The sequence below is a fragment of the Halichoeres trimaculatus genome, unplaced genomic scaffold (genome assembly GCF_033239565.1).
Source record: "Halichoeres trimaculatus isolate MK-OKI-2021-1 unplaced genomic scaffold, fHalTri1.1 fHalTri1_scaffold_9, whole genome shotgun sequence".
NCBI classification, from domain to species: Eukaryota; Metazoa; Chordata; class Actinopteri; order Labriformes; family Labridae; genus Halichoeres; species Halichoeres trimaculatus.
In genome coordinates this window covers 37,296,173-37,322,802 of record NW_027437188.1, presented here as the reverse complement: position 1 = coordinate 37,322,802, position 26,630 = coordinate 37,296,173, and the positions used below count along the sequence as shown (strand labels likewise).

Below are 26,630 nucleotides of genomic sequence, written 5' to 3'. Positions count from 1 at the left end.
CTTAATTTTATTTTTTAATTTGTAAATATTTTTAAAAAATAGAAAAGTTTGTAATGTCAGATGCTTTGCAAAATTCAAGACACTTAATAATTTCCCAAATTTTTCAAAAATTTAAAAATTTCAAAAACTTGCAATTTACAAAAAAAGAATGAATTTAAAGAAATGTGCAAAAATTCCCAAAAATTCCCAAAAATTTGGAATGTCAAAAAAATTCAAAAATTTGCAAAACAAAACTGTGCTTTCCAAAAATTTGCCACATTTAAAAAAATGTGAAAAAAAATGAAAATATGCAAAATCTTTTTTTAAAAAATTGATTTTTTTCTAAATTAAAAAAAATAATGTCAAAAAAAATTCTAAAACTTCAGAAAAATTTGAAAGCTTAACTGCAAGAGGTGACAAATATTCAATTCAACAAAATGTTAACACGCAATTTTATTTAGTGTCAGTGTCTTTAATCATCAACACCCTCTGTAAGAAAAATAAAAATTCTTTATTTTAATAAAAAAATTTAAAGCTACAAGGAGCCACTGCAGAGGAGTCAAAGGGCCACATGAGGGTCCAGAGCCACAGGTTGAAGACCCTTGGTCTAAACGCTCCAGTTTCTTCCTGTTTGTGTGTGTGTTAGGATGTGTTTCATGTTTCTGGGTGAATCCTGCATCGGTCCCTCTGTGTTGACTCTGAGCAGTAATTAAAACAGTCTGAGTGGAGTTAGCTCTGCAGGGTGTGGGCCGTTAGGAGGACGGCTCGGTCTCTGTTTTGGCTCCGTGTGTCGGTGACTGACGAGGATCTGATGTTTGCTCAGGCTCTCACCGTCAACAAAAACATCCTCTCTGTGTCCGACGATGAGGTTATATTTAGACCCAGCAGATCCTCCTGATGGAGCGTTTGATTTAACGTAAGGGAAGAAGAAACTTTGTCTCCTCCTTTCACTCACCCTCTCCTCCTCCTCCTCCTCCTCTTCCTCCTCTTCCTCCTCTCGCTGCAGAGACTTCTGCGAAGGAGGGTCTTCTTTTGTGGTGCCAGAGGAAGACCGCTCCCTACAAGAATGTCAATGTGCAGAACTTCCACATTAGGTAACACACACACACACACACACACACACGCAGCCTTGTGATGTGTTTGTTGTTGTAAATCTTACCCGTCACTTCGCTCTCAGAATATTCTGGATTTTTCAGACAATAAATCTTTTTTCTGACTCTGATAAAAGACGTCACTGCAGCCGGTGAGGAGCTTTCATAATCTCCGAGCTGGAACACACAAACCCATAAACACACACACACACACACACACACACACACACACACACACAGACCTCCTGATTGACTGAAAACACACGGGCAGCCGGAGCGTGTGTTAATCTGTGTGTCTGAAGGTGTCGGCGCTCTCTGATTAATGCTGAATGAACGCTGGGAGCTGTCCAGGAATATTAAACATTCCTGAAATAACCTGCAGTTATTTCAGAGAATGTCGCCCCCTGCTGGACGAACCATCACTTGACTGTAATTGAGAGTTAGAGGCAGCTTCTCTGATATTTTCAGGTTAATTTGATGTAATTTAATTATTTGAAGGAGGATTAGAAGCTGTTTGAGTTAATCTTAACGTTTTAAACCTCTTTAAAAACACGTTTTTAATCCACATGCTTTGACAGGAGCAGGTTTTAATCCTCACAGCGCTGCTTTTTACACCTCCTCAAACATGATCTCTGATATCTTATCTGTTTTTTTAACATTTTATTCATCTTTGCTCATTCATAATTACAGATCTCATTTAATAAATCATCGTTATGACTTAACAAGAAATTAGTTACAGTTCAGCAAACAGATAATTTTTTATTAAAAATTCATGGCAACGTTTACAACCACATAAAACGGAAATTCCTTTGAGGTAGTAAAACAAATAATGATAATAATATTCTAATAATAATACAGCTAAATTCTTAATTTTAATTAATTAAACCTTTAATCTTCTGGGTTTTTTTAATGTTTTTTCTTTCATCTTTAGCGTTTTTTTAATTTGTTTAAGTCACTTCTATTGATTTTTATCTTGCTCTCCTAAAAGTTTTCTTTTAATTTCACTTTTATTTTGTAACCCTGGTTTGAAAAGTGCTGTACAAATAAAGTTTATTATCATTATCTATCATTTAAATGCTCAAATGAACATCAAAACACAATTTTTTTCTTTTTTTACTTTGACTTTTACTTTTTTCCCTTTACTTTTAAAGCATGTTTTAAACCAATACATTTTTTTAAATAAATAAAATTAAAAATAAAATTAAAAATAAATAAATAAATATTTTAAAAAATGAATTAATTAAATTTGAAGAAAAAAAAATCAAATATATATAAAAATGAATTAATTAAATTAAAAGAAAAAAAAATATATAAAAATAAAATAAAAAATGATTAAAAAAAAATACAAATAATAAAAAAATGTTTTTAACATGGGAGGACAAAACCTTTAGACACTTACAGGCCACATTTATCACAACCATAAATTTTATTCTCCCTCAGTTTCAGATAGAGTAGAAGATTTTATTCATGTGAAATGCTATTTAATTTTAGAGTTCAGTGCAGAAAAAAGGTGAAAGTCGCCTCAAACACAACAAAAGAAACACAACAGCAGAAGAGACAAAAACAAACAAAAACATGAGATAAAAACTGAGTTTTTCTGTAAATTTAATCTGAGCTTTGATTGAAAAAAATCTTTGATGAAGTTTCAGAAGTTTTTTCCGGCGCAGTCTGTGTAACGTGTTTCTTAACGCAGCTGCCGTCACGGATCAGAGCGCGCTCTGTGAACAGAAGCTGGAGACGATTAAAAGCAGACAAACCCAGCTGAACGCTGTGATCTCATGTTATCACACACACACACACACACACACACACACACACACACACACACACACACACACACACACACACACACACACACACACACGCTTTAACCCTGAGCTGCTCTGCTCCTCCACAGCTGGAAGGACGGCCTCGCCTTCAACGCCCTGATCCACAGACACAGACCTGACCTCATCGACTACGACAGCCTGAGAAAGGTCCACACACACACACACACACACACACACACACACACGCCCCTCAGTCCAAACATGATTGTTATTACTCACATGAAAGCCGACCTGAACTGGGCTCTGTGATTGGTTGTTCAGGATGACCCTGTGACCAACCTGAACAACGCCTTCGAGGTGGCTGAGAAGCACCTGGACATCCCCAAGATGTTGGACGCTGAAGGTACGAGCGTGCTCCATGAGCTCTGGTTTCTGTTGTTGTAGCTGATAAAGTGTTTTTGATGCAAACTGTGTTTTTATGCTGACCGGGTTTGAATGCACACCACACGGGGACTGTGGGACTGAGAAAGGCTGTAAATCTGATCTAAAACAGAGAAATTTAACTTTATTCATTAAGCTAACGACTGAGACGAGACAAACCAGTTAATCTGACTCTGAACCAGCTCTTAGTGAAGATGCAAACTTCCTGTAGAACAGTCTCAGTGCTGGTGTGCAGGTAAACTTTGTCACGTTTTGCTCCTGTCGTTGTTTGTATGAACCTGTTTGAGTCGTTTCAGCAGACGAGATGAGCCGTCATCACCTCCAAGATCAACTGATCCTCCTTCATCTCTCCTCCTCTTCCTCCTCCTCTGTCTCGTCTTAGCTTTGGATTGTGAAGCAGAAATACACAGATCAGCCGTAACATCCTGACCTCTGACAGATGAAGGGACTGTTAAACGTTTAGATCCTGAAGTTTTTGGGAGCAGGGAAAGTTGGTGAAGTGTGAGGGTGTGTGTAGGACCTGGGATGTTCAGGTGAGGATCAGGAAGCTCCAGGTGTGGGCGGGTTGGGCTGTTGGAGGCAGGTGGTCTGATGTTACAGCTGATCTGTGTATGGTGTGTGTCTGAATGTGTGTTTATTGTTCCTAAAGGGGTCGGACCAAGATTATAATCTGAGAAATTCAAGGAGCATTATTGTCAAACAAGCAGGCGTTAACACATGGATAGCACAAAACTTCACTCCAAAGGTTTTTAAACCAGATTAATATGAAAGAAAAAAAACATAAAAAGTGAAGGATGATATATGCACATACATACACTGAAATCTACCAAATCAATCAATAAATATATATATATATATGTATATATTAAAAATCTATACTAAAAGTGTAGAATTACATGAAGGCTGTCACTGACTCTGTCAGCCTCGTCTCCTCAGGGAGGTCGTTCCTAAGTTGAGGGGCCCTGGTGGAAAAAGCCTGATCACCCTTAGATTTATATCATATTATATTAATTTATATTATATTGATTTACATGTTATTTTATTATATTATATTATTCTATATTATATCATAGATTATTTTAAATTATATTATACAATATATTATTACAATTATTTTATACTAAATTATATTATATTATATTATATTACACTATATTATATTATAAAATATTAAATTATATTTTGTTTTGTTATATTATATTATTCTGTATTATATTATAAATTATTTTAAATTATATTATATTATATATTATTGTTATATATAAATATGAAAAATATAGAAAAAATATACATTATTTTTGTGCATTTTGATTTGAATAATGATTATTTCATAAGTACATTTTTTGCATTTTTTAGTTTTATTTTATAACACCAGACCATGTGAAAAAGTAAAATGATGATAATGTCTAGAGTCTTTATCAGGAGCAATATTTTCCCATGAAATGCACATCTACCTGAGTCAGAGAGAAACATTTCGCCCTCTGCTGGAGAAAAGTGGGAACTTTTTCCCAATCCGTTTATAATAATAAAAAAAAAAAAGAAATGAAGAATTTGACTTTGAAAAAAATGATTTTTTGACAAAGAATCCCAATTTTGATATTGTCAAACAAAAAGTCCTGTAATATCAATTTTTGTTATTTTCCCACCTCTAACAGACAGAGTAAACTGAGGCAGCCAAATGAAGCAGGGCTAAATACATGAGACATTGTCCAGTTATAAAACATAATCTGAAAAAGTTGCACTGTAAAAAACAATAAAACACATTTAATCAATTTAAGAAGAATTTTGAGACATTTTTATTGCTGTTTATCTTATATCACATATTAAATTCTTCCTGAAATAATAATTAATTGACTTAAGATGATATGACAGGTATCAGGCTTCAGACTGAACAAACTGGGTTTAATCAGGAAAGTTTAATCTGGAATAAAGAAATTATATAATCTCTGCAGCCTGACACATTGGTCTGACCCCTGTTTGTGCTCTCTGCTCCTTGTTGTGTTAAATCATCCCGTCTGTCTGTTAAAGGCTGCAGCAGCTCGTTAGACGTTTGTCTGCTCGATACCTAACTGTGAATACACACAAACCTCTACCTGTGTGTGTCCTGCTGCGTGTGTGTCCTGTGTCTGCCTGTTGATGAGTTTTTGTGTGTGTGTCCTCTGTCTGCCTGTTGATGTGTTTGTGTCCTGTCTGCCTGTTAATGTGTTTTTTGTGTATGTGCTCTGTCCGCCTGTTGATGTGTTTGTGTGCGTGTGCTCTGCCTGTCTGTTGATGTGTTTTTGTGTGTATGTGCTCTGTCTACCTGTTAATGTGTTTGTGTTTGTGTGTGTGTGCTCTGTCTGCCTGTTGTGTGTGTGTGTGTGTGCTCTGTCTGCCTGTTGATGTGTTTGTGTGTGTGTGTGCTCTGTCTGCCTGTTGATATGTATTTGTGTGTGTGTGCTCTGTCTGCCTGTTAATGTGTTTGTGTTTTTGTGCGTGTGCTCTGCCTGCCTGTTGATATGTATTTGTGTGTGTGTGCTCTGTCTGCCTGTTGATGTGTTTTTTTGTGTGTGTGTGTGTGCTCTGTCTGCCTGTTGATATGTATTTGTGTGTGTGTGCTCTGTCTGCCTGTTGATGTGTTTTTGTGGATGTCATCATAACCCTGGTCTCCCCTCCTGTAGACATTGTGAACACTGCTCGTCCTGATGAGAAAGCCATTATGACTTATGTGTCCAGTTTCTACCATGCCTTCTCTGGAGCCCAGAAGGTACCCCCGCCCCCCCGCCCCCCCCCCCACCCCCATGACCTTTGACCCCTGTTACTAACAAGAGGCTGCTCTCTGTCCAGCATGGCTGCTCCCTCTGTCTCTGCAGCGCTGCTTCCACCTCAGTGAGAGCTCTGGGTTTACTGGGACACACAAACACACACACACACACACACACACACACACACACACACACACACACACACACACACACACACACACACACACACACACACACACACACACACACTCCCCCGTCCCTGAAGGCCTCTGACAGGAAGCCAGTTGACGCGTCTCTTGTTTTGCTCCTCTTCCTCTAATTAATTTTCTGGCCGGTTCAGAGCTTGTTTGTGAGGCTCGGTGGTCTCAGGAGACACACACACACACACACACACACACACACACACACACACACACACACAGATCAGTTCACTGGTGTGTGTTAACGTTTTCCATGTGCGGCCGCTCTCCTTCCACTCCTTGAATTATTTACTGCAGAGAGGAGCAGTGTACACAGCAAACTTTGTCCCATTGAAACAAACTGAGGAGCAGCAGATTTACAGCTCTGAGCAGCAGCTCTCTCTGAAACCTCGACCCGCTCAGCCAAACGTTTATGGACCAGCTCATTCACACAGCTCATTCAGACTCTGATGTTTGTTTTTCACTCGTCTTCTTGGTTATTGGAGGAGGAGTTTCTCACTCTTCAGACTCTCGGGGTTTAAACTTTCCTGGACTTTAAAACTTCAAACACAGAAGAATAAAGATCTCAGAGCCCACACTCAGCTAAAGTCTCTGTGAGGAGTTTCTGAGAGATCCTGAAAAAGTCTCCCTCCAGATATCTGCCTGATCCTAATCCACACTTTAACATCAGATTATTAACTCCAATATCACAGATTACAGGTTATTCCTAAACGCTACTTCGTAGCTTCCTGATCGGGTCGAGCAGGACTGGATTGATTTACGGCACGTCTTCGTCTCCATGACAACACCACGCTGCCTGATGAAGTTTATCAGAGAGAAGAGAGATCTGAGTTTTTCTCTGCTGAAAATGATTTCTGTGATTAATTTTGTAGTGATGGTGGACACTGGAGCCTAACTGTCAGACAGAAAAAGGACAGAAGAGCAGAAGAAAGAGAAACAGGAGAGAGATAGAGGGGACAGAAGATAGAAGGGGCAGATATAATAAGGGTTTTCTTCTTTCTGCTCACTTTCATTCAGTTTTGGGGATCTTTTATTTTTCTTTGTACCGATTTTTATTTATAAAAGAATGAAATAAATAAGATAAAATAAATAATAATTAAAAACATTAATTAATCAAGATAGAGCATGAGCTAAAGGCTAAAACAGGAGCTAAGACTGAGACATAAGCGAAGGGCTAAAGCATGAGCTTATGGCTAAAACACAAGCTAAAGGCTAAAACACAATTTTAAGTCTTTAACATGAGCTAAAATCTTCAACATGAGTTAAAGGCTAAAACACAAGCTTAAGGCTCAAACATGGGTTAAAGGCTAAAACATGAGCTAAAGGCTAACACTCAGGCTAAAGGCTAAAACACAAGTGAAAGGCTAACACTCAGGCTAAAGGCTAACACTCAGGCTAAAGGCTAACACTCAGGCTAAAGGCTGAAACATGAGTTGAAACACAGGTTAAAGGCTAAAACACAGGCTTAAAGCTAAAACACAGGCTTAAGGCTAAAACATGAGCTAAAGGCTAACACTCAGGCTAAAGGCTAAAACAGGAGCTAAGACTGAGACATACACTAAGGGCTAAGAGACGAGCTTAAATCTTTAAAACGAGCCTTAGGCAAAAACACAGGCTAAAGGCTCAAACATGAGCTAAAGGCTAACACTCAGGCTAAAGGCTAAAACATGAGCTAAAGGCTAAAACACTCAGGCTAAAGGCTAAAACATGAGCTAAAGGCTAAAACACTCAGGCTAAAGGCTAAAACATGAGCTAAAGGCTAAAACACTCAGGCTAAAGGCTAAAACATGAGCTAAAGGCTAAAACACTCAGGATAAAGGCTAAAACATGAGAAATCTACCAAGTGTTTTTATCTGATTTTCAGTAGAAAATGTCTTTTTAGACTCAGTCAGAGCCACATTCACCTGACCAGTCCAGAAAAATGTCTGATTTCAAGTTATTTAAAGACAAAATGAGTGAATTTCTGCTAATGGAAGAAGAGAAAAGTTTCTTGTTTCAAGACATTTTTCTAGTTTCAAGCTAATTTCTCTTCCTCTGTTGGCAGATTTTTGTAACTTGCTAAGTTGATATAAGACAGTTTTTACTTAAAATAAGACAAAAACACTTGATGAGATTTCATTTTTTGCAGTGTTTTTACTAACACAAGAAATGATTCATCTGATTTTATAACTTTTTATGAGCAGTCAAAGTCAAAAACCAGCGATTAACTGTGTAGATGCTTCCTCCTGCTGTTGTTAAATCCGTACTGACGGCCGTGCAGACGTCTGATCTCAGCTCTGAGCACGGCGGTTTCACATAGACAAGTTTTCACCAGCATCATTCTCACCTCAGAGTCCTGAATCTGCGTTAGCAGCAGTCTGAGTGTGTGTTTGTGTCCCTGCCCTGAGCTCTCTGAGGTCCCTCACTGTCCTGAAAAGACCCCTCCCCTCCTCATCCTCTCCTCATCCTCTCCTCGTCCTCTCCTCGTCCCCCTGACACGCCGTCAGGCTGTGGCGAACAGGAGGATCTGAAGCTGTGGACCAGCGGGTGGAGCCTGGATGGAGAAGCTTTGGGTTGCTGTAGCTTCACACTGCCTCTGTTTCTCCTTTTTACCCCCTCTCTGTCTCTGTCTCTCTGTCTCTGTCTCTCGCTGCTGGTGCTGCTGGTGCGGGGTGATGTGTAGACATCGTGGGTACGCTGCGGCCGGATGAGAAGGCCATAATGACCTATGTGTCCTGCTTCTATCACGCCTTCTCTGGCGCACAGAAGGTGAGCTCCTCGCGCTCAGACTCGCACTAACACCTCACTGAGTTCCCATCGTCGTGACGCTTTGCTCAGACTCTGCAGGACGTAAAGTTTCTGCTGCAGGAGCGTAAAGAGGAGCCGTCAGGTCAGGGACGATGGGAACTCTGAAACCACATCCTCTCAGGCTTTTTCTTTCAGACATCTTTAACTCACCTCAGTTTTCAGCTGCTCATTTACTGACGTGTTTCTGGGAAAGTCGACAAGTTTCCTCTGCTTTAACCCTTTCCTCCTCTCTGTTTGTTTCATTTAAAGATGTTTTTAAACACTGATGTTAATATTCTAAAGTAAAGGATGAAGAACTACGGAAGTGTATTGCTTTCACTTGAAGAACAAAAAAACAACTCAGGTTTTTCAGAGTAATTTATTCTCCGGTTTGTTTTTTGCAGTAATTAATTTTGTTTTTCTGATTAATTTTTTCCTTATTGGTTTGTTTTTTGTTATAATTATTTCTGTTTTTATTAGTAATTTTTTTGGTTATAAATTTTGTTTTGATGATTAATTTTTTGGGGTTTGTTTTTTGTTATAATTATTTCTGTTTTTATTGTTTTTTTTTTGGTAATTAATTTTGTTTTTCTGATTAATATTTTTTTTATTGGTTTGTTTTTTTTATAATAATTTCTGTTTTTATGAGGTTTTTTTTTGGTAATTAATTTTGTTTTTCTTATTAATTTTTTTTTGGTTTGTTTTTTGTTATAATTATTTCTGTTTTTATTAGTAATTTTTTTTTTTTTTTTTGAGATTACTTTTTTCCTGTTTTTCGGAGTAATTTTTTATGCCTTATCCTTAACTTTCTACCGGCTTTCCAATGTAGGAGCAATGCATTTTTAATGCCACATCTTTGTCTATTCCTTTAGTATTACATTGAACAACAGGCTTGTATAAAATATAAGGATAAAGTCGAAAACATAACAAGGGTATCATACCCTGTGTGTGGCTAATACCTTACCTTTATTGACCCGGTATGGACCGGTAGAAAGTTAAGGATAAGGCATATATGTGCCGAACAGGATCTCTGATCTGTGAGGGACACAGGAGCCGCCACACATCCACGGGAGTCGTCTGCAGGTTGGAGGTTCTCACTGGATTTCTAAGTATCTCAATACTTCAGGAAAAAAAATTACTACTTAAAAGAGGGAAAAAGTAATCTGAAAACAGAAAAAAAAATACTGATAAAAACAGAAATAATTATAACAAAAAACAAACCAATAAAATAATTATAACAAAAAACAAACAAATAAAAAAAAAAATAATCAGAAAAACAAAATTAATTACCACAAAAAACAAACCGAAGAATAAATTACTCTGAAAAACCTGAGTTGTTTTTTTTAAGTGAATGCAATACACTTCTGTAAACAACAGAGCCAGCGTAGCGGTGTGTGATGATAAAAGGTGTTTTTCTGTACTTGCAGACTTCAGTAGTGTCTGACCCTAAGCAGACCTACTGACGGACTCCAGCGCTTCATGAAACTGTAAATAAACCAACGCTCGACTCCTGAGTTGTGACAGGAGACGCATGAAGCTTTTAAACACACAGAGTGGTTTGTTTGACGCCACAGTGAACTAACCGTCTGCTGCTGGAGCATGGTTTATCAGTCCCACCTGTAGCTGTGATACGACCATCGTTAGTCTGCACTTTTTACCGTGTGTGTGTCTGACGTCCGGCCTGCTCCTCCTCACTGCCTGCGTGTGGCGTGTGGTCGCACAGATTAGAGTAATCTGAAGTTAGTGAGGAGCTCAGATTGAAGCAGCACTGAGTGAAGGTTTGTCTTCGTGAGGTAGAGACAGAAACAGTCGACGTGTTCACTGAGTGGACGGCGTTTATCCAATCACTGCAAGCGCCTCTCACCACTCTGTCTCCTGATAGGCCGAGACAGCCGCCAACCGCATCTGCAAAGTGCTGGCTGTGAACCAGGAGAACGAGCAGATGATGGAGGACTACGAGAAACTGGCCAGCGACGTGAGAACAACACACACGCACACACACACACACACACAACACCTCAAACCTCTCTGCTGCGAGTTGTTCCTGACCTGCTTCCTCCTCCTCCTCTTCCTCTCCGCCTGCAGCTGCTGGAGTGGATCCGTCGCACCACCCCCTGGCTGCAGAACAGGGAACTGCAGAAGACCATAAGTGACATGCAGCTCAAACAGGAGGAGTACAGAGACTACAGCCGCGTCCACAAACCCCCGAAGGTTTGTTACAGCTCTGCAGAAAAGTCTGAGGACATGGCCGCCTCGTTTAGCATCCTTGTTAGCATCCTTTTTAGCATCCTTCTCTCCCTCCTCTGTCCTCAGGTCCAGGAGAAATGTCAGCTGGAAATCAGCTTCAACACCCTGCAGACCAAACTGAGACTCAGCAACAGACCAGCCTTCATGCCCTCAGAGGGACGCATGGTGTCTGTAAGTGTCCGCACAGCAGCACATGTCGCACACAGGGCAGGTCAGAGAGCGCGACAGCTAAAATAAGATAAAATCACAAAAAAAATAAATAAATTCAATAAGACATTAAAAAACATTAAAAAACATTAATTATTAAGCTAAAAACAACTGTTTCTGCATGAAACATAGTTTGAAGGCACTTCAACAAAAGAAAAATGTATATATATGTATATATAAAAGTCTAAAAGAAATTGATGTAAAAGATAAGATTAATTTTAGGAGCATTAAACTGAAACACAGCCTCAGTGTTTGGTCCTGACTCTGGGAACCATCAGGAGACCCCCATGAGGTTCTCAGAGTCAGAGCTGGTTTATACGGCTGTTAACTTGTATTTCTCCCTTATTATGTCATTTACGGTAAACATGTTTTTTATTTAAACCTTTACCTGTGGTGGCTGATGTGCAGAGTGTTATGTATGATGTTCATGTGACCACCAGGAGGTGAATACAGACCCAACTCCCAATGAACGCTGTGTGTATTGTAGCTAACGCTAACATGTCAGAGATGTACTTTGATGCTAAACCAGGATGAGATTCAAACACGAGCACACCATGGATCAGTCTCTCTGAGTCAGGTTTAGATCAGGGGTCTGACAACTTTACCTTTCATTGGAGCCATTTTTTCTTTTTAAATGTATGAAATTGTACAAGTTGTAGTTTTTGATCTTAAATAAGATTGCAAAAATTTCAAAAAATTTTGCAGATTCAAAAAAATTCACAAAAACTTAAAACAATTGAAATTGAATAAGTTTGCAAGACTTAAAAAAGTTGCAAAATGATCGACATTTTCGACGTTTCAAAAATTTGCAATTTCTTTTAATTTATTTATTTATTTTTTAATTGCCAAAATTAATGATAACTAATGATTAATGTTTTTCAAAGGTTAAAAATTCCTAAAGTCATTGATTTAATGTAGCTGTTAGCATCCAGTATTGACCCCAGATCTCTAACCTGGTTACTCACACTTCGAGAGCGTCTAAAGTAAAAATAAAGTGTATAAAATTCTAAACATAGTCAAAATCTAATGAATAATTATGCAAATGAGATTTTTTTAAATAGAAATTGTACAAGTCTTAGTTTTTTATTTTAAATAAATTTACAAAAAAAATTCAAATAATTTTGAAAATTTGAAAAATTCCAAAACTTAAAATAATTGAAATTGAATTAATTAGCAAAAATTCTAAATAATAAATACATTTCAGAAAATTGTAAAAATTAATGATGATTTTCGATGGTAAAAATGTGCAAAAGTCATTGATTTAATGTGGCTGTAAGAGTCCAGTATTAACCCTAGTTCTCTAACCTGGTTACTCACACTTAGAGAGCGTCTGTAGGCGACTGATGACTCTTTGTTTCTGTGAATCACAGACGATGGTTTCAGTCTGAGATCAGCTGATCTGATCTGTCTGACGCTGTGACAGGGTGAATCTACAGGTCTGTGTTCTCATAGATCTGAGTGTCCTATGTTATAGCTGTGTATCAGCTGGTCTAATACTGAACCATAGGGGTCCCAGGATTGACCCCTGGGGAACTCCACAGGTCAGAGCCTTATAAAACAAATAAAAAGTTTAGGTTTAATGCTGGAGACCCAGGTTGGAGTTGGTATTTGACCCTGAGCGGGGGTCAAACTGTGCGGTGAAGGAGGGTGTGATGAAGGGTGTGACCAGTGACCTCTGCTGTTTGTCCCTCAGGACATCAACGGAGCGTGGCACACTCTGGAGGGAGCAGAGAAAGGCTACGAGGAGTGGATCCTCAGCGAGATCAGACGTCTGGAGAGACTGGAGCACTTGGCCGAGAAGTTCCACCAGAAGGCCGCCATCCACGAATCCTGGACCGACGGTACGAGAGGGAACGACCAATCAGGAACCATCATGATGAGCTGTCTTTGACCTCATCTGTCGCTCTGCTGCTCCAGTCTGGTTAATGAAACAGAGTTTTGTGCACACAGGTAAGGAGGCCATGCTGACCCAGAAGGACTACGAGACCTCCACCCTGTCAGAAGTAAAGGCGTTGCTACGGAAACACGAGGCCTTCGAGAGCGACCTGGCAGCTCATCAGGACCGAGTGGAGCAGATCGCCGCCATCGCTGCCGAACTCAAGTAAAGAAAAGAGACGCGCTGACCCAGTGTTCAGCTTCTGAAGAGTGTGTGTGTGTGTGTGTGTGTGTTCATGTGTGTGTGACCAAGCGTCTCTGTTTCTGTGTCACAGCGAGCTGGACTACTACGACTCGGCCAGCGTCAACAGTCGCTGTCAGAAGATCTGTGATCAGTGGGACACCCTGGGAGCGCTCACCCAGAGTCGCAAGGAGTCACTGGAGGTACGACTCCGACTTTTTAAGATCACAGTGAAGTGTGTTCATGTTTGAGAGGTTTACCCTTTACTTCTCTCCTGATGAAAATAATTACGTTTTAAATCAGAATCAAGTTTTATCGCCAAGGACATGGAGTTTGACTCCGTGTGTTGGTGTTAACAAGGAAATAACGTGAACAGCAACCGAGCAACTACTGAAATAAAACAGAATTACAAGCTACACACTCTGTAAAATAGAATACAGAAAAGTTAAGGTATAAAATATACAGATGTACAAAAATATAGAAAAAATAAAGAATATTTATAGAAAAATACTGAAATGCTGAGCCCTAACCCTCTAACCCTGACCGTACCAGTCCTGTTACATGACATCATCAGCTGTGTGGTTACCATGGTGATGGGAGCAGAGCTAAACTCTAGCATCAGTCATATTTATCACCTTTGTTTGCAACCCTAAGCTGGAACCCTTATGACATCATCACCTGGTGGTTTCCATGGTGACAGATCATCTCCATTCGTTTAAATGGACCAAAATATTTGGGGAAACGTTGAATATTTGAAAAAAGTAAAAAGGTTAGAAATGTGAAACACACACGTCTGATTCTCCTGAACCTGCTGTACATTTTAAAACCTGAACGGTGAAAATGGATGGAAATGTGTCGGAGAAGTAGCGAGCCAAAAATTGATGAAGTCAGATTTCTACAGCATCAGTATTACAAGATAATAAAAGTGGCGCGCGTGTGTGTGTGTGTGTGTGTTTTGCTGCCAACAGAGGACAGAGAAGCAGCTGGAGTCGATAGATGAGCTTTACCTGGAGTACGCCAAGAGAGCGGCGCCCTTCAACAACTGGATGGAGGGAGCCATGGAGGACCTGCAGGACATGTTCATCGTCCACAACATCGAGGAGATCCAGGTGAGGTTACGAACAACACAAACAGGAAGTGAAGTTGATCTGCTGTGAGCCGTGTGTGAAACCAAACCTGCGTCCCTCCCCCCTCAGGGTCTGATCACGGCCCACGAGCAGTTCAAGTCCACCCTGCCCGAGGCCAACAAGGAGCGCGAGGCCATCCAGGCCATCGAAGCCGAGGTGCAGAAGATGGCCCAGAGCAACGGAATCAAGCTGAGCGGAGGAAACCCCTACACCACCATCACGCCCGAGAGCATCGACAACAAGTGGGAAAAGGTGGGCAGCAGGTCTGAGCAGGAGGCTCTCCAAAGCAGGGTCTACAACGGTTTTTAGACCAAAGACCCCCTAACTCATACAGGGACAGAGCAGGGAGCCCAACACCACCGGCCTCTGTGTCCAGCGATGTGTTCAAAGACAATAACACCTGGAAATGTCTATCTGTGTGTGTGTGTGTGTGTGTGTGTGTGTGTGTGTGTGTGTGTGTGTGTGTGTGTGTGTGTGTGTGTGTGTGTGTGTGTGTGTGTGTGTGTGTGTGTGTGTGTGTGTGTGTGTGTCTGTGTGTGTGTGTGTGTGTGTGTGTGCAGGCGGTGGGCATGGTGCCGCAGCGAGACAACGCCCTGCAGGAGGAGCTCAACAAGCAGAATAACAACGACAGCCTGAGAGCCAAGTTCGCCACCCAGGCCAACACGGTCGGCGCCTACATCCAGGAAAAGATGGAGGTAATGGATCTACACACACACACACACACACACTGCAGCTGTGTGCAGTTTGTCACAGGTTGAAGCCAACATAGTGAGGCAGTGAGCTCACTGAGCACAGTCGGCTCTTTAAAGACCTGAGGCCTATATCACGAAGCAGGATTAGTGTCTTAGCGAGATAACTTCAGGGTTAACTCTCGATTAGCGATAGCACGAAGCCGGTTCCTTTTTTATCAGAGTAGATCACCATGGGGACCTACTCTGAACGGATATCCTGCTCTGGAGCAGGATAAGTTGGAGGGTGAATCTGATCCTATACAAAGCCCCTCCCACCGGCCAATCGGCTTCTCAGAAACAATGGCCTGCCCTTTTCTCCCGAACCCGGTGGACAGAGGCACACAAGTTGTAAGAAGAGTTACGAAGAGAAAGGGTGTTTAAAGATCGATCAGATCCGCTCGATCAAAGCCACGATTCGCTGTATGAGAGGTAGATCTGTAGGTTCTGACGGCCGGACTATTCTACCTCTGTGAAATATTAGAGCCGTACATTACCCGTGCAACCCGCAGGAGCGGTGCACTGACTGTCCCACAGACATTGTGCATCGCCCTGCGATTCTTAGCCACGGGCAGCTACATGTACTCTGTCGGGGATGAGGAGCGGCTGAGCAAGTTTACGGCATCCCGTGTTGGCTGCTGCCCTCACGTAACTTAGGGATGAATTCATAGCGATCCCAGGATGAATGAGAAGGAGGTGGAGTCAGTTACCTGTGATAGGTAGCTGATTCTGAACTAAAGATGAAGGAATTCTAGCTCAGATTTTATCAATGAAATGTTCACACAGCAGAACAGATCAACACTTTTTAGGGACATTTTAGGGGAAGCTGAGCTTCACTTGTAGTTTTAGAGCAATCACCACTGCTTGAAACAGAGTTATCAGACGTGATGATGTTTTTTATCTGCTCCCATGTTCTTCTGACTCCAGAAGGATTACACCTGGGAGAATGACATGATAATTGGAAAACACGCAAGTCATTTGCACAGTAGCATTTATTATTTTATGAGATTTAGAAGTAGAGGTAGCCCGATATATCGGCCGGCCGATATATTAGGCCGATATTTGGACATTTGTCTCTATCGGCCATCGGCCATATTTTCGTTTAAAAAGCCGATTTTTGATCCGTTGTATAAAATGACGCAATTTTTGATCAGGCACAAAAAAGATGAGCACCTCAAACTTGTGGAACCACTTGGATACATTACATACTTTTGTTCAAATTATATTAATAAGTTTAAATTTCTTTTTTGACATTTTAAGAAGAGTGTGAATGTTGACTACTGCTTGTTACATTGTGTGTTTACTCAGACAAAATATGTCATTGTTTTGAAAGCTGAATAAATGTTCAGAGGACTGGACACGACTTGTTGTAATAGATTTCTTTTAGTTGCTCAGAAATTGCTGCGTTTCACAAAAATGTGATTAATATATATTTATTTAACAATCGGCCTGAATATCAAATTGGAAAAATCGGCTATGCATATCGGCATCGGCTGCCCAAATTTGGAAAACATCGGCATAGGCCCCCAAAAAACCCATATCGGTCGACCTCTATTTAGAAGTGTCTTTGCGTTGCCGTGCATTTTGCCTGCGGTTGGTCGCTGCTACCGTGTTCCCCCTGAGTTATTGCTTCTCTCCTTGTATTGCTGTATTATCAGCCGCTGCTCTTCAGCGGTGAGGTACGGAGCTTTCTTAGTCGCTCATGATTGTGATTGGTCAGCTGCCTCTGAGCCCTCCTCTTTGACGTGCGCGTTCACGGCTCTTGATGAGTCAATCCTGGGTTGAGTTACCGTGTTGATAATTCGCGTCTAGCTAGTCGAGCTATCGATTATCCTGATTGCCGTTGTTACGGTTACTCAATCCTGGATAGATGTGAGTTACCGCGGATAAGTTGACCGCGCTTCGTGCTGTAGGCCTCAGGACTCTGATCCATCCCAGGACCAGGGAGCTGGGTTCACGTTATTGTTTACACACAGGTAAAGACTTTGGAGCAGGTCTCCGGATTCAGACTGAAGTTCAGTTCTGTCCTCTCTTCAGCTGAAGTATAAGGTCTTAAAAAACATGTTGACCCAGGAGACGAAGCCAAAGATGGTCATGAAAGAGTCCGGCAGAGATTTCACACAGCTCCATGAGAGGCTGCAGGTCTTTGTGGTCTCTCTGGGGTCTCTGGGGTCTCTGAGGTCTCTGGGGTCTTTCTGAGGTCTCTGAGGACCAGGAAGTAGGCTCAGTGTGTGTTTGTGTTGGCAGGAAATCGGCAGGATATCCATCGAGATGAACGGGACTCTGGAGGACCAGCTGGCCAGCCTGAAGGAGTACCAGAAGAACATCATGAGCTACATGCCCGAGATCAACACGCTGGAGGGATACCACCAGCTCATCCAGGAGGCTCTGATCTTTGACAACCAGTACACCCCCTACACCATGGAGGTAACACACACACACACACACACACACACACACACACACACACACGCTCTGAATCCTTCATGGTTTAATCCTGGTCCCGTCCTTTAAGAGGACTTCAGCCCGTCTGGATTCAGTGTCTGGTGTGTCTCTCCTGCAGCACCTCCGTGTGGGCTGGGAGCAGCTCCTCACCACCATCGCCAGAACCATCAACGAGGTGGAGAACCAGATCCTGACGCGAGACGCTAAGGGCATCAGCCAGGAGCAGCTCTTCGAGTACCGCGCCTCCTTCAACCACTTCGACAAGGTCAGGGCGGGACGTCTGGGCTCAGCGCTCGTTTTTATTTCACTGAAAAACTGTTTAAATTCACTTTATGATCACATTAAGAGCAAACATGAAATGTTCCTGCCCCTTTAACACAGTAAATACGGTAGAGCTGACTGAGGCATGCACTAAATGACACGTGTGTTTGTTGCATGTAGTTATTGTTGTGTTGTCTTCACTGACGTCTCAGAGTCTGACGTGTTTAAAGTGAAACATTTCGTGTTTCTCTGTCAGAGTTTAGTTTTTATGAATCAGTTTTTAACCGACTGAATGAATGTTCAGACGTCACACGGCGGTGACAGAGGAGCCAGACGTGTGAGTATTCGTCCTGATGGTTAGCGTTGGTGAGCACGCGGTGGAAACACTCTGAGGTGTTGGAGGAGTGAGTCTATGATCAGGGGAACATTTCAAGTCCATGGGGTCAACTGATCGATTTATTAAATATTAATTAACCATTTTTACAGCAGCTGATATTTCACCTTCATTAATACAGGAAGTTACAGGTTCATCATTTATTTAGCAAAAAATACAAATCATGCTGATTTTTCAAATGTCAAAACTATTTAACTAATTGATTTAGATAAAATAATTCACATTGTGTGTGTCTGAGAAATCTGCATCAACTGTGTTACCCATTGAAAAAACCCTATAACCCTATTTTTCTGAAATTTGCAAAAAAAAACCATTTAAAAAATAAAAAAATTAAAAAAAGAAAAATCCTAAATTAAAAGAAAAAAACATTTTTAAAAAATCCAAAAAAGTGCAAAAACAGAATGAAAAAATTTGCAAAATTAAAAAAATAAAAAAAGAATTAAAAAAAGAAAATTCCTAAATTAAAAGAAAAAAAAATCCAAAAAAGTGTAAAAACAGAATGAAAAATATTTGCAAAAATTAAATTATAATAAAAAAGAAAAAAGAAAAATGCTAAATTAAAAGAAAAAAAATTAAATCCAAAAAAGTGCAAAAACAGAATGAAAAATATTTGCAAAAAAAAAAATTGAAAAATTATACAAGAGCCATAATTCTTTAAATTTTGTCTAAACTGTGCTATAAAAGATGAGGGACATTTACAGGGAGCATTGTCTGATAGAGAAATGTTGAAGAACTCTAAATTCAGTGTAATATGGATTAATTCTGAAAAAATTGTCACAACTTTTATCCACAACACAGTCGACAAAACAATGCACCAATTTATTTTTATTTACTTGAATATTTAAGAATTCATTAGAGCTCAAGCTTGCCAACAAATGAATTCAGTACATTCTAGGTCGGGATGCACCAATGTAAACATTTTGTCTGATACCAATATCCAATATTAATATTGCTGTTATGGCCGATAACTAGTGGTGGGACTTGATTAAAAAAATTAATTAAATTAATTGTGTCATTTGTAATTAATTAATCGTAATTAATCACATTTTTCAATATTCAGCATCAGAAGCAGCACTTTTCAATTCAAACAGATTTTGGTAGAAGACTGAATCAGTGAATATTCTCATACACAAGTTTAAACAACAAAATCCTGTTTATTTTGTTCAGAAGATGTTTTTTTGTGGACACTACTTTCAAGTACATTCATCAGCCATAATGTGGTAAATAGTGCTGTCAGGAGATTAAAAAAATAATCACATTTTAATCTCATATCTGCTTAAGGTCCCCACATAAAGAATTTGAATTCTAAGGCATTACAGAATTATAGTGCATGACTAATGGAGTGAATACACGAAAAAGAGAAGATGTGTAAATCCTTTTTTTTTTTTTTCAAGAGGACAATATTGATTAAAATGTCCGTGTTCCCTGCCATTGACATTCGATTACTGTTTACTGCGTCTATAGAAGTAAATTATATTTTTCAGTGAAGGGAGGCGGGGTCTGGTGGAGCTTGTCAATCAAAATCCTGCTCGTTAACTACTGTGGGTGAGAGCGGTGCGCTCTTTGGATGAGAGCTCAGCATGGATATGAGGAGAAATGTGAGATGACAGAGACACAGAGAGACGCTGACAGTCAGGAAAGTTCAGGCAGCTCACGCTCCAACTGAGGATGTGTCGCCGTAGTTCAGAGAGAAAGAGCGGCGCCATCGTGAGGAAATACGACGGATCTCATGGAGAGGAGCAAAGGATGGAGCGCCCGAGATGAAGGCCATCAAAAAAAGTTTGATTTGTCTGTTTTTTTGGATCAAAAACAGAAAGAGAGTTCACTCTTCTTAGGTAGTTTTATGTTTACAGAGTCATAGAAAACAAGATTATTTGGGCCTTAAAAGATCGTTCAAGATGCTCTGAAAATGGCCAGGTTTATACTTTGCAAACAAATAGAAGAGAAGAGAAATGAAGAAAAAAAAAGCTCTTTTTGGTGAACCTGAAATGTTCCCCTTGTTATAAAATCACTCTGGTCTTTTGGACACACAGAGAGTTTTAGGAAGTTGGTTTAATCGTCTCGTTTAGGAAACGAACCTGAGGGTGAAGATATTGTTTCACTGTCGAACAGTTTTGGTGTAAAAAGCTCAACGTGTCACCAAACGTCTGCGTGTTGTCGTCAGACACCGCCATCATTCACCTCCTCACACCATGTGTGTGTGTGCGTCACTTATTCATGCTGGCTCACACCATCCCTGTGGTCACTCCTCCATCCACGTGTGTGTGTGTGTGTGTGTGTGTGTGTGTGTGTGTGGGAGCGCTCTCAGGTTGATAAAGTCTCATCATGTCAAAGTGTTTGTGAAGTTTTGCATGTTCACATGTTCTAAACATCCATGACTGTCTGTCCATCTGTGTGTCCATCGTCATGTCCTCCTCATCTCCTCCTCCTGCATGCCGTGGATCACGTGTTCGCCGTGTGTCGTGCTCGGTTCGTCCTCATGACGCGGTGCTCTGTCGTTGGGTGTTTGGCCGACCGCAGGACCACAGCGGGGCCCTGCAGGCCGAGGAGTTCAAAGCCTGTTTGATCAGTCTGGGCTACGATGTGGAGAACGACAAGCAGGTAGGAGCTCCAGGAGGAGGCGCAGGGAGAGGAGGTGCAGGCCGAGGAGCAGGGGGGCCGCCAAGAATCAGATCAGCCAAGCCAGATGTTTGACTTATTAAAACTAGTCTTAGTCTTTAAAGGTTTAAAACAGAATTTTTCTTTTTTTACTTTTATCTTATTTGACTTTATGTTGAACGCAGCGATTCAGGAAAAACATTTGAAATTTCATCAGAAAAACACATTTTTTGGAGAAGTGTGTAAAAGTGCAGCGTTAGCCGTTCACAGATCAGCGTTTTCAGAGTTTATATTTGTTTAGCGAGGGGTCAGAGGAGGTGCTCTGTGATTGGCCGGCTCTCCTGCTCTGAGGCTCCTGAAGATCCTGGCTCGGCGTCGGTGAAGTGTCCGTCCATGAGCATGCAGGGCAGAGGTGTTGCGTCCCTGTTTGTCCACCGGGGGGCTCTGTTGCTCTGTGCTGCTGTCTGCTCCTCGTCCTTCATCCTCTGTCCGTCTGTCAGGACGCTCTCAGACTGTCGCTCTCAGACTGTCGCTCTCAGACTGTCGCTCTCAGACTGTCGCTCTCAGACTGTCGCTCTCAGACTGTCGCTCTCAGACTGTCGCTGTAAACTGTGCTTTGGGTCTTTTCTCCACCTCTCACTCAGTCTGCATCTTTTTTGATATCTGTGTTTCTGTCCCTCACTCCTCTGTCCCTCCACTCGCTCTCTCTGACCCTCCCTCACCTCCTCCTCCTCCTCCTCCTCCTCCTCCTCCTCCTCGCTGGTCTTTGCTGTGCCGTGACGGCTCCACAGAAGCGATCGGGACAGATGGTGTCCGATGATTTCCGGGCTCTGCTCATTTCTACGGGGAACAGCCTGGTACTGCTGCTGCATGACGCTCACACAGGGAGTCTGCAGGTCCAGGAGGGTCTGAGTCCACCTCACCCGCAGAGACCTGCAGACACCGTGTTCTTCCTCCTGTCTTTCTCTCACCCCTCGTCTTCGTCTTCATCGTCTGTTTGAGCTGACCTCACTCCTGCTTCTCTCTCTCTATAAAAACCTCATTTTCCAAACAGTCCATCTGAATAATCTCTGTTTTTCCTTCACTGCTCCTCCATGTGATCTAGCTAGGCTAAGCTAACCTGGATTTTACAGTTTTTAATATTAAACATCAGAATAAATAAAGACATAAAGATGGAGTTTGACTGTAAAACTGTAAAATCCTGTGAAATCCTCTCTTCTGATCATTTCCAGCCCAGTGTGTGTCTGTGTAGTGATCATGTTGCCTGCATGTGTCGTAGCGTGTAGCGTGTAGCTGTCTGTGTCCACGGCTCTGTCTCTTCCAGGTTAACCTCTTCTTCTTTCTCTGTCAGGGTGACACCGAGTTCGCCCGCATCATGGGCATCGTGGACCCCAACGGCAGCGGCGCCGTGACCTTCCAGGCCTTCATCGACTTCATGTCGAGGGAAACGACCGACACGGACACCGCAGACCAGGTCATCGCCTCCTTTAAGATCCTGGCTGCAGATAAGGTCAGTGTGTCGATGTTATGAAGTTACGGCGAGTATGTCAGAGCTTTTTCAGCAGCGTCTGCAGGCTGTGTGTCTGACAAACCAGCCTCAAAGTTTCTCTGGAGGTCATAGATGAAGCTTAACTCCAGGGGTCAGACGATTCACTGAGGTCTGTTCCCACAAAAACAGAAACCTTCAAACAACAGAAAACTTCACATTAGATTCTGTTTCACTGGCTAAAACATGAGCTAAATGCTAAAACATGAGCTAAAGGCTTACAAACAGGCTAAAGGTTAAAACATGAGCCAAATGCTAAAACATGAGCTAAAGGCTTACAAACAGGCTAAAGGTTAAAACATGAGCCAAATGCTAAAACATGAGCTAAAGGCTTACAAACAGGCTAAAGGCTAAAACATGAACCAAATGCTAAAACATGAGCTAAAGGCTTACAAACAGGCTAAAGGCTAAAACATGAACCAAATGCTAAAACATGAGCTAAAGGCTTACAAACAGGCTAAAGGCTAAAACACAAGAAAAAGGCTTGAGGCCTAAACACAATCTAAAGGCTAAAACATGAGCTAATGGCTAACACATGAGCTTAAGGCTAAAACACATGCTAAAGGCTGAGACACAAGCTTAAGGCTAAAATATAAGCCAAAGGCTAAAACATGAGCCAAAGGCAAGCTGAAGGCTAAAGGCTACATCACAAGCTAAAGGCTTAAAAACAAGCTTTAGGCTAAAACATGAGCTAAAGACTTAAACACATGCTCAAGGCTAAAATGTGAGCTAAAGGCTGTAACACAAGATAAAGGCTGAAACATGAGCGAAAGGCTAAAACATGAGCTAAAGGCTAAAACTCTAGCTACAGGCTATTACATGAGCTTAAAGGCTAACACACAAACAAATCAAACACTTGCTGAAGGCTCAAACATGAGCTAAAATCTTATATAGCACTAAAGGCTAACACTGGATCGAAAGGCTGAAACACAAGCCAAAGGCTTAAACATTTGCTAAAGTTTTTATCAGGAGCTAAAGGTGAAAATAAGAGCTCAAGCCTTAGATAGCGCTTAAGGCTTAAACATGATGTAGGGGGCAAAACTTTGGCTAAAGTTTTAACTTGCACGTCTCAGAGCACCGGGCTGTGAGTGGAGCTAAATATAGCTTGATACTAAACTACGGTACAAACTGACAAAGTTAGCTTGTTGTCAGGTTTCAGAGTGTAGCTCTACCTGTTGATAAATACCTTACCTCATGGAGCTGGATTTGGGAAAACTTTGACTTTAGCAAAGAGAATGTGTTCAAAAACAAACACACACCTAGACAAAAGACACATTTTTATAACAGTGTGTGTGTAAGACTCTTGGCCAGAAGGTGGCGCTCCAGTCCAATTGAAACAGACCCTCCTCACAACCTCTTTAAATGACGCACATATTACATCTGGTTTGAGGACAAACATGCACATGTGCCATGATGCCTTACAGGTTTTTAACTCAGAAATGTTTCATAAAAGATGAAGTTGATGAGAAATGTGAAAAACTGCAGTTCATCCAGTGACCACTAGAGGCTGACAGCACAAACACCAGAACAGTGCTCAACAGAGCAGTGTTGATCTGAATTCCTCATTTCCAGTTTTATTTTTTGAGCTAATGAACTTTCTAGTTATGTCCATATAAGGGCGTGGCTGACCTAGCTGTCTGCGAAGGGGCTGAAGCTCCGCCTTCTTTACCTTGTCTTTAATCACTCATCATCATTTCTGTCTCCAGAACTTCATCACGGCCGAGGAGCTGAGGAGGGAGCTCCCCCCCGACCAGGCCGAGTACTGCATCGCCCGCATGGCGCCCTACACCGGGCCCGACGCTGTCGCCGGAGCCCTCGACTACATGTCCTTCTCCACCGCCCTGTACGGAGAGAGCGACCTGTAGAGGAGGAAGAGGAGGGCTGGACAGACGAGGGAGGGGGGGAGGAGAGGAGGAAGAGGGGAGGGAGGGGGCGGGGCTTTCTGCGCTCAGAGGAGACGCCAGGAAACGGGACGTTTGGAAGGATTGGAGTGGTTGTGAGGTGCCCCTGCGTGTGCCAGGTTAGAAATGACGGTTGGACTGTGGTTGGGTTTGGCTCTGCAGGGTGCGTCAGCTGGAGGGTCAAAGGTCAGATTGAGGCGTGCACGGACGGGCTCCTCCAGGGGGCGCTGTGGGACGAGGGGACGGACGTCTGTAGAGCGGGTCCTTAGCTTCACCCTGTCTGCCTTCATGGGGTCAACAGGGGGAGGGCGGGGGTAGATCTGGGGAGGGGGGAGGGGCACAAGCTAATCTGATACTTATGCTAATTTTTGTTTATTTTATTATAATTTCTTCTTCTTGCCAGGTGGGGGCGAGGGCGAGCAGCGGGGCGGGGGGCGTGGGGTTTGACGTGGCGACTGGCGAGGTTTGTGTATTAGAATCTAGAGAGATTTATGCTGCGGGGTCAGGGGTCAGGGGTCAGGGGTCGGGGAGGGAGGAAGGGGCGTTGACCAACCAGAGATAAAATGACATATTTACCCATAATCCCCTTGTTGCTGGATAAGGTGACCTGTCTAACCTCAGCTCTCTTCCTCCTCCTGTCTTTGTTTTTTCCTTTCGTTTTCGGAGCAGGGGGTGCGGTGGGGACGGGCTCGGTGGTAGGTGTGGACGGGAGGGCGGGGCTCGGCGCTGTACATACTTTTTTTTTTCAGTGCGAGGAATGAGGCGTTCACGGTCCCAGGTGTTGGAAATAATCCAAGTTTAGCAAAGTAGAGACGTTTATTTGAAGATAAAGAAAAGGTAAAAGCCGACATCGTGACACATTCGCAGTTTCTCCAGTGGAAAGGTTTGAGCTTCCAGACGTCGTTCTCATTTTATTTTCACACGAATAAAAAAAAGTAAACAAATCTGTTGGCCATGAAGTCAAAGATAGTTAATCTGTGTATAAATCCCACGACAGGCATCATCATCAATATTTACCTCTGAGACTTCTCCTCCATCGGGCGTCGGGTGCTTATTTAAACACACATTTATAAAATAGTGTAGACGGTAATAATCTGATTTAGGCCAGTTTTATAATCCAGGGTCCGCACACACTCACAGAAACAGTTTATCAGCGTCAGGAGGATTCTGATTGGCTGAGGGAAAGGTCTCACACTTCCTGGATTCACAGGGAGCGTCTTTGGAAAAGTGATGAAGATAAATGTGCCTGTTGGTTTCCACAGCCCTGTCCTCCTCTCTCTGTCTCCTCCCTACCTCACTCTCCAGCCCTCCCCCTCCCTCCCCCGTCTCCCCCATCCCTCCATCCCCTCATTTATCTCTGCAGAAAAGGGAAAGCAAACGTTCGGAGGAAAGAGGGAGGGGGTCTGTGTGTAAACATTCCATATGTGCAAATAAAAATTATCAAAAAAGGAAAATTGTTGTGTAAAAAACAAAAACTATGCAATCATAGCGTGTTGATATCCGAGTGGGCATCGATCTGACGGAGAGGGGAGCAGATTTCCGCGGTGTTTGTCGGCTCGTAGAGGGTGAGGAGGTGAGGAGGGGGAGACAGAGGGAGGAACAGACAGGGAAGGAACGGAGAAGAAAAGACTCGGACCAAAAGCTTGTTTCTCTTTTTCTTTCTCTTTTTTTCCCTGCGAGGTTGGAGAGAAACGAACTCTGGAATTGTGATTTTCCTTTTTTTGTACTCTTTAATATCAAACCTTATCTGCTGTACTGGAAACTGCAACGCCTTCTGTCTAATGATAAGTGAGTTTCACAAAGCACACATAAAAAGTTTCCTTACAAAATACTTCCTGCTCCCTGTCTCTTCTTTATCATCAGTGTTGGACTAAAAGCTTCAGAGTGTCGTCGTGCTGCATGACGTCCTGAAAACAGTTTAGTATGTGGTGTGTTAGAAATGTCCCTCCCAGTAGAAAAAACTTAAAAAACTAAAATTTATACTTTTAAAAGTTTATCCTCCTGAGACCTGTAAGAAGAAGTGTTGAAATATCTGACTTTCCTGAGTTACATAACTGTCTTAGTTGAAAG

At 41.9% G+C, this 26,630-nt stretch overlaps 1 protein-coding gene across 8 annotated transcripts in view; it reads left to right on the top strand.

The window, feature by feature from the left end:
- Positions 1-26,387, top strand: part of actn4 (actinin, alpha 4) — a 79,883-nt gene extending 53,496 nt beyond the window's left edge. The window contains exons 5-24 of one of the 8 annotated variants that reach the window (XM_074678745.1): positions 986-1,073; positions 2,968-3,046; positions 3,161-3,242; positions 5,941-6,026; positions 10,873-10,965; positions 11,076-11,201; positions 11,304-11,408; positions 13,138-13,285; positions 13,395-13,545; positions 13,655-13,763; positions 14,529-14,669; positions 14,757-14,939; positions 15,248-15,382; positions 17,663-17,842; positions 17,979-18,125; positions 18,426-18,458; positions 21,036-21,116; positions 21,905-21,970; positions 22,465-22,623; positions 24,366-26,387. In XM_074678745.1, coding sequence (XP_074534846.1) covers positions 986-1,073; positions 2,968-3,046; positions 3,161-3,242; positions 5,941-6,026; positions 10,873-10,965; positions 11,076-11,201; positions 11,304-11,408; positions 13,138-13,285; positions 13,395-13,545; positions 13,655-13,763; positions 14,529-14,669; positions 14,757-14,939; positions 15,248-15,382; positions 17,663-17,842; positions 17,979-18,125; positions 18,426-18,458; positions 21,036-21,116; positions 21,905-21,970; positions 22,465-22,623; positions 24,366-24,524 — 2,351 coding nt within the window. In that variant the 3' untranslated portion in view covers positions 24,525-26,387. Of the gene's footprint in view, positions 1-985; positions 1,074-2,967; positions 3,047-3,160; positions 3,243-5,940; positions 6,027-8,886; positions 8,973-10,872; positions 10,966-11,075; positions 11,202-11,303; positions 11,409-13,137; positions 13,286-13,394; positions 13,546-13,654; positions 13,764-14,528; positions 14,670-14,756; positions 14,940-15,247; positions 15,383-17,662; positions 17,843-17,978; positions 18,126-18,425; positions 18,459-21,035; positions 21,117-21,904; positions 21,971-22,464; positions 22,624-24,365 lie in introns of all 8 variants that reach the window. The other 7 variants (XM_074678746.1, XM_074678748.1, XM_074678747.1 and 4 more) reach the window with 7 other exon arrangements.
- Positions 26,388-26,630: the final 243 nt, after the last annotated feature.